At 43.8% G+C, this 7,870-nt stretch overlaps 1 protein-coding gene across 1 annotated transcript; it reads left to right on the top strand.

Annotated features, from left to right (window-relative positions):
* The first annotated feature begins 3,227 nt into the window (after positions 1-3,227).
* LOC119312860 (uncharacterized protein At4g14100-like) lies at positions 3,228-7,004 on the top strand. Its single transcript, XM_037588636.1, has 2 exons — positions 3,228-3,767; positions 6,604-7,004. The coding sequence occupies exons 1-2, from the start codon at positions 3,299-3,301 to the stop codon at positions 6,762-6,764; spliced, it is 630 nt and encodes a 209-aa protein (XP_037444533.1). The 5' UTR covers positions 3,228-3,298; the 3' UTR covers positions 6,765-7,004.
* Positions 7,005-7,870: the final 866 nt, after the last annotated feature.

The following is a 7,870-nucleotide window of genomic DNA, read 5'->3' as shown; positions in this document are numbered from 1 at the left end:
GAAAAAAAAACAGAAAACGCGTTTTTCCCTTTCCAAAGAGGCACGTCCGTGCCTCTCGCGAAAGCACAACCGTGCCTCTGACGGAAGCAAAAGCGTGCCTCTCGCGAAACAAAAAAAAACAGAAAACACGTTTTTTTTCCTTTCCAAAAGAGGCACGCCCGTGCCTCTCGTGAAAGCACAACCGTGCCTTTGGCGAAGCAAAACCGTGCCTCTTGCGAAAAAAATGAATTTTTTGCGCAAAAAATTATTTTTTGGTCGAAAAGCTAGGGAAGACCGGCAGAAAACCAAAACGTCAAAAAAACAAAAAAAACTTTTAAAAAGCCGAAAACGCGTGCGTAAAAATAAAAAAAATAAAATCCGGAGGAAGCGCCCAGAGCGCGACACGTGGCGAATGGTTGTGAGCGCGCCAAGTGGCGCTGATCATTACGAGGCTCCCGAAGGAGCGCTCGTTAATTATTATTTTTTTAGACAAGCTCGTTAATTAGTTGCTCCCCCATAATCCATAACCCGGTGTCTCGAATCAGTTTCTTTTAGTGGGCTTTAATGAAAGCGCCCCCAGTTGAGCTGGCCCAAGTAGGCTTCGCTGTATTTTTTTCTGTTTCCTTTTTCGTTTCTTATTTCTTCCTTTTTTTTCTTTTTTGTATTAAGCAAAAGTTTTGTATTACAAAAATACTCATTATATATTAATTTTTTTTCACAATATAATGAAAAAAGTTCACCCTGCATTTATAAAAATGTTCATCGTATACCAAGAAATTATCCAGTTGTTTATACAAAAATGTTCAATGTGTATTTTCAAAATGTTCAACATATATTAACAAAACATTCACTGTATTGAAAAAGTTCAACGTATATAAAAAAATGTTCTCTATGTATTTTCAAGAATTGTCACCATATATTACAAAAATGTTCACCATATATTAAAAAAGCACAATCTATATTTGGAAAATGTTCACCGTATATTAAAACAATATTCACCATATACTCCCTCCGTCCGAAAATACTTGTCATCAAAATGGATAAAAGAGGATGTATCTAGACGTATTTTAGTTCGAGATACATCTCTTTTTATCCATTTTGATGACAAGTATTTTCAGACGAAGGGAGTATTAAAAAAATGGTCTATATTTGGAAAAATTGCACCATATATTAAAACAATATTCACCATATATTTTAAAAAGCATGGTCTATATTTAAAAAAAATCATGGTATATTAGAAAAATGTCACGTATACTAAAAGATACTTGAAAACTTCAAAAAAAAACGTTCAGAACTTTCATTAAATGATTGAAAATTTCAAAAGTTGTTCGAAATGATCTTATTTTCCAAAAGAAGTCCGCATTTTAATATATAAAAACGACTAAAAATGCTAAAAAATATTAGCTACAGTAGCTCTATTATATAAATAGGATCTTATTGTTGGGCCGACCCACCTGGTGAGAACCCTTTGCGAAAGATCGACTATCGGCGCACATGAGCATCCAATTGAAAGCACTCAAGCTGATGGTCACACGCGCATCAGTATCAACCCTAAAAATGTTAATGTCGGGGCAGTCTTGTACTGGGCCTCCACGAGGCCATGGGCCAATGTTTGCCTTAGTGTATGTGCACTTGTAGAATGAATCGTATTCCCTCCGATCCATATTAATCATCGCTGATTTAGTACAACTTTAATACAACTGTTATCAAACACATTCTTGTAAGTGTTATCTGAAAATATGAGGCACGACAAAGACACCTTGTATCAATGTTTTCAAAAACATTTGATTTTTTATTACCTTATAGTTATTTTTCCAGTCAGATCTAAAGCGTGTCCCTTCACCGTCTATATATAGTGTTACTATTTATCACCCTGGGTGCAGAATAAATTATTCTTCACTAGAGGTAATTTTACGATCATTTCATAAATATATTACATTTGAAAAAAATAGTTACATTCATCTTGATTCACTACGTAAAATTCGGCATAAGAAAACAAAAATATAGGTCATAAGATCAGAAAAAAATTGCATTTTATGTATATTTTACACTATGTTTTTACGTTTGTAATTTTACATAACATAAAATATTTTTTACGGCGACTATATATTTTCTTATGATCTATTTTTACGTATAAAATAAGACAAAATTTACCGAGCATAAAATTACGGTGCATCGCTATTAAAATAGAGGGGGGAGAAGAATAACTATTCCACACCCAGGGTAATGAATAGTCAATCCCTATATGCTTCAGAATTTCAAATATTTTGTGCTCTCCTTTAGTTTGGCCCGCCCAACTTTTTCTTTCAAGCCCCGCCACTGATCCTAGCCCCCTAGAATCTATTTGGAGGAGGCGTGGAACCATTTCTCTTTTGTCCATACCTCGTGGCCAGTTCAGCTCCACGCAACCGATGTCTCCCTTGCACTCTAGGTAGTCTGGAAATCTAGAACTCAAAAATGGTCTTTGATGAGCTATATATCGCCGCCCTTGACACTGAGTTCTTAGAAGTTAGAACACCATCACACGTAGGTTGTCATCCTATCCTTTCTTGGCATCAGCTTCTTTTATTGTGAAACCCTAGTATGCGGATTGTTTATTCGATGCACCATGCACATGCTCCCTCGGAGAAACTTTTTGTGTATTCATGGGGCAATCTCCGTCCGGTGTTTGCCTCAAAAACATTGTTATAGTTATAGGTGTAGATAGGATGGAAGCACCATAGGGGAAGGACACACCGAACATGCGCCCTCGTTTCTCCATACACCGTTGCATGGTTGTTGCTATTGACCATTGTAGGCTTCCTGCTCCGAGCTCATCACCATCTTTCCTTTAACTCGACCTTCTCTTCCATGATGACACTGTTGTAAAAGGGCCAATAAGCATCATCAACTGACTTGTGGTTGAGTTCTGGATTTTGGCTTCACCGAGAGAAAACGCTGATATGGCTAACATGCAAAAGATTAACCACTATAGCCACTGAAACAATGCCGATATCGCCGACCAACCCGCTGTGAATTTCATCTTCGTCGCCATACCTCATGTGAGGTGAACCAACACGCTCAAGACCGAGAAAATGTTGTCGGCAATAAAAAAAAAGCATTTGGAGAAAGGAAGACACAATTCTCAACGCGGGTGGGCGACCGCTGCTTTACTCCCAAGCGAACGACCTCCCCATAGCCCCTCCCAAAGTAAAATGACACTAATACCCTTTGAGCTATCCAGAAATCAATGCACTGGCTAGCACTCGTTCAGATTTGACACTACTCGTTCAGACTTCAGAATCCCGGCGAGCGGTGGCCGGAGCTCTCGACAAAAAAGATGCCGCCTTTCCCTCTCCCCCTCCTGGCCGTCGTCCTCCTCCTCTGCCACGGGGCCCCGCGCGCCGCCGGCGACCAGCCGCCGGCCCCGACCCCGTGGCCGCACCAGTTCCACGCGAAGCTGCTGATGGACTACAAGGGCAACCTGTCGCTGGCGGACCTGTGGTACGACTGGCCGGGGGGCCGGAACCTGCACGTGATCCGCTACCAGCTGGCCGCCGACGCGCCCTACTACGACGCGGAGTGGAACAACGGCACCTCCTTCTTCTACACGCCGGCGCGCCGCGCCTGCCGCTCCGCCGCCGTCGGCGTCGGCATCCTGCGCCCCGACTGGCTCGCCCCCGGCGCCACATACCTCGGCCGCGCCCCCGCCGACGGCTTCGACTGCCACGTCTGGGCCAAGGCCGACTTCATCACCTACTACGAGGATGCACAGACCAGGCGCCCCGTCAAATGGGTCTTCTACACAGGTAATTAGTTAAATCGATTGATTAACCCTCCTCTCGTGCTGAAGGCCACAGATTGTGATACTAGCTACTGATTTATTATGGTTTCGTTCAGGATCTAGGGCATGCCGCAGTATTAGGGGAACACCTGGTCTTTTGTTAATTAACCTCCTAGCTATGTGGTTAGGGTCTTAGAAGATTCAGTAATTCACCCATTGCCCACATGGGAAGTCATAATTTAATTGATGATGAGAGAACATAGTCAAGTTACAGGCACAACACACTGAGTACAAGTCAAATAGAAAGGGTCACGATAATGTACTAATTATAAAGGGGAATTAATTCGTATAGAACCACACAAAAAATCTGGCAGATTGTGGTGAAGGGGAGAGAAAAAATGCAGTAAGTCTCACTCTCACCAAAGCACACAAATACACTATTGCTCTGCTGTAACTTGTGTTGTCCAGAATCTGACTCGCTTGGGTTAAATTTATCTTCCAGCAGCAGGGGAAGGTTTAGAATTTGCTAAACTGACTCATCTTGCAGAGAGCAGTCTGATGCTGTAAATCTTGCATTGGGTTTTCTGTTTCAGAACCATGGGGGTTATTTTTCTTACACTAACCACTCGATTTGCTCCAACCCTACTCCCAATTAAGAAATATCATGTTTGCAACTAAGACTTACAAAAATTCTCCCCTAGTGGTCCTCCCGATCCATTATATGTCTGTTTGCCGTCAGCCCGTGAAGACAGCCACTAAGATTGAACCATGACTTGTTCCTCCATTTATATCAGTTAACGGCTGATCGAATGAGCACTGGCACTCTGGCACTAGGTCGGGGAAGAAGATGGGTGGTGAGGTCGGGGAAGAAAGCTCCACATCTGGGGGCGCAAGGTTGCCTTGCTCTCCGCTGTTTATCTCACCCCGCTCTCCTTTATCTAACCCTAGGTGTCCGAGCGCTTTTTTCAATGCTTACCCCAGAAACGAAGCAGTAGGCCTCTGCTCAGCACTTAAGCGCGCCTAGGCGTATGCTCAATTTTTCACTGCTCTTATGGCACAATTGACGCCATCTATTGTGTCCAGAATCATACATTTCCTTTCCTGACTGGTGACTAGTGAAGAGCACACAAAAATGTAGCGAAGTCTCACTCTCTATTGAGACAAATAATTTTCTACAGCGACCAGATTTATTTGCTCCAGTGACACTGCCCATCCATTAAATGTCAGTTTGGTGCCAACCCGTAAAGAGAACCACTAAAATCATACTGCATTCATCCAATAGGCAACCTTTTTCCTCTATCATAGTTTCAGCGTTGGGATAGAGGATTGTGGGTGTGAGAATGCGACACCCATCTGCCATAACTTTAGGCGTCAGTCTTGAATCTGCAGCTATGTGCCTATTAACACAAACGGGCAAAGCCAAGTGTCTAGCTGGAAGATGTTTCCGTTGCAGCCAAACATGCAACTGGCGGCTATATCCAGTGGTCTATTAGGCTTGCTGATTTGCTGTATTCAACCTATGGGCTTTATTACCTAGCTTGTATTGAAACCTTTCAAGTTTATTGTACCGAGCCCTCTTATCATTTTTATACTTCTGTATACATCCTTCCATGCAAGTATGGAAACAGGGCATTGTCATACATCTACATTTGTCGCACCTGTCAACGATAAAGAAATTCCGTAGGGCTCATTGGATATAGATGGAGGACTATCAGTATGAGATGCACCTCCCTTTGTTAGAGCATTGGATATATATGTATGTGTCAGATCATTAGTGACCATTTATGAACCTGTAGCTTTGAGCATATGAACAGATTGAGACAAGGCCAAATATGTGAGTCGCGTGACTACAAAATGTTCCAGTTTGCAGCCAAATATGTGACTCTTACCTATTGCTTGCTCAAGATCTGTTATAGGTTGTGTGCTGGATTTATGTATGTCAGCTAGCGATATTGTCTTGGCTTACCTTAGACTAGAAGGTGTCTTTTTATGTATTGCTTAAAGCCTCCATATGCAACATAATCGGTACAAGTCAAACATAGCCGGCTTGTGCAATTCACGATGAGGCTAAGGTTTTCTGCAGTGCTGGTGCCCTATGGTGCCATCTGTTCTATCCAGAACCGCACATTTCCTTTCCTGACTGGTGACTAGTGAAGGGGAGACAAAAACTGGAGTGAATTCTTACTCTCTACTTCAGAAGCAGGGAAAGGAAGATCTCAAATCGAAACATACACTAATTTAGGAAGCTAGGGATTAATTTTCTACAGCCACCAGTTTTATTTGCTCCAGTGATACTGCCTGTCCATGAAATGCTGGTTTGGTGTCAACCCGTAAAGACAACCGCTAATATCATTATCAGTACCGCATTTATCCAAACAGTACTCCCAATAGGCAACCTGTTTCCTCTATCACAGTTTGAGCGTTGGGCTTTAGCACACCCGTCTGCCATAATTTTAGCCGTCAGTCATGATCTGCAGCTATGAGGCTATTAACGGAAGCAGGAAAGCCAAAGGCCTGACTGGGTCGTTTTTCTAGGCCTTTCTTAGTTTTTCTTGCCTCGGCGTTTTCTTTCTTGCTGTGATCTCTTAGTTGTCTGGATTGTAAATTGTTGCAAACTGTTGTTTCTCTATCTATTTTACCACATGCAGCCCTCCTGTGATTTCTTAGTTTTCTGGATTGTAAACTGTTGTTTGCTTGGTGATCGATCATAGGTAAGCAGCCAGATAGCGTTGCAGTTCCGACTAGCAGCGGCAACTTTCCTCCTTGTTCAGCCATAACACGGATGTCGTGTCGGATAGTTCATACTGTACGAGATACAACCTGAACTTTGGGCACGCTGACGTTTGCCGACGCACATGCAGGGCGGACGGCGCACGTGATGAGCTTCGAGCCGGGGGCGGTGCTAGAGGACGCCGCGGAATGGCAGGCGCCCGACTACTGCTTCGCCGCCGGAAATGACCTCGCCGATGGGGGCGACGATGCGGGCTTCGTCCCCGGGATCAGATTGCCGTTGGAAGGCTAGTCTAGTCCATCTAGCGGAATCGTGCGACCGTCCCCGGTGCACGTCTCCGGCAAGTGCTATCAGATCGATCGATGTATGTGAGATGGCCATACTTTGCTGGTGGAGTGCTTGTGTATGTGCGGCCTTGTGTGCTGCGGCATCAGCGTCAGTTACACTTTGCCGGCAAACCGGCAGTTCCCTGAGCAATGCAAAGAGAGGCTGTGCTGCAAATAAATCTATCTGTCCGTACCTCTGCATCCAGTGATTGATGGTGGTTGCATTGCACGACCGATCCATGAGCACGAGGGAACCGGGGAGCGGTCCAACCGTCGCGGTCTCGCGGCTGCTGGCTCATAACTCGCTCGTTGGAGTCAGACACCGGGGGTCCTAGCAAAGAGCATCTACAGCCGGAGGTTACAAATTTGGGCCCTCAAACGCCCGCCGACACTCAAACGCCCGCCGACAGTGACCGGGGAGTGACCCAACCGTCGCGGTCTCGCGGCTGTTGGCTCGTAACTCGCTCGTCAGACACCAAGCAGCAATTTACTTAACACTCTGCCATGCTCGTGTCGAACGTGAGGTCCAATGGACGCCGAGTTTCGTTCTTTCTCTCGAGCGTGATGATGCCCAATGGCATGTTTGGATTAGCGAATCCTACGTGAATTAATTTAGATGGATTTCGCATCAAATTTTCATTCGTAGAAGATCATAAGCAAAAAAGTAGAATTGTTAATCGAGTACATTCATTTGAAACTATAGAGAAGATCTATTTTATCATAGAAATACCCACACATAACAAGCATTTCAATAATCATGCATTACTCTTTATAGCATGGCACTTATTGCAAAAATGAATCCAAGCAAATAGTAACATTTGTGGTAAATACACCAATTGATGAAGATCACATCACATATCTCAGATAATCCTTGTTTTTTTTAAGATGCCTACTGTCACTAACACTCATATGCGAATGCAGTTTCGCTCATGACTAATGTTACTAAAAACAAGAGAGATGCTACACTTACGTAAGGATTTCTACGTACCTTACGTACGATCAGACGTGGTGGAACTATATATTGGGCCTTACCTCACCACACGTGCCCACCCTGAAAATCAGGAAGGGGGG

The sequence above is a fragment of the Triticum dicoccoides genome, chromosome 5B, assembly GCF_002162155.2.
Source record: "Triticum dicoccoides isolate Atlit2015 ecotype Zavitan chromosome 5B, WEW_v2.0, whole genome shotgun sequence".
NCBI classification, from domain to species: domain Eukaryota; kingdom Viridiplantae; phylum Streptophyta; class Magnoliopsida; order Poales; family Poaceae; genus Triticum; species Triticum dicoccoides.
This window is presented reverse-complemented; position numbering and strand designations above follow the sequence as displayed.

What these genes read in the sequence shown, in the direction of transcription:
- LOC119312860 (XM_037588636.1), top strand. Translation starts at nt 3,299, where the DNA reads ATGCCGCCTTTCCCTCTCCCCCTCCTGGCCGTCGTCCTCCTCCTCTGC. An exon ending in CAAATGGGTCTTCTACACAG is followed by an intron (nt 3,768 to 6,603) that starts GTAATTAGTTAA and finishes ACGCACATGCAG; the next exon opens with GGCGGACGGCGCACGTGATG.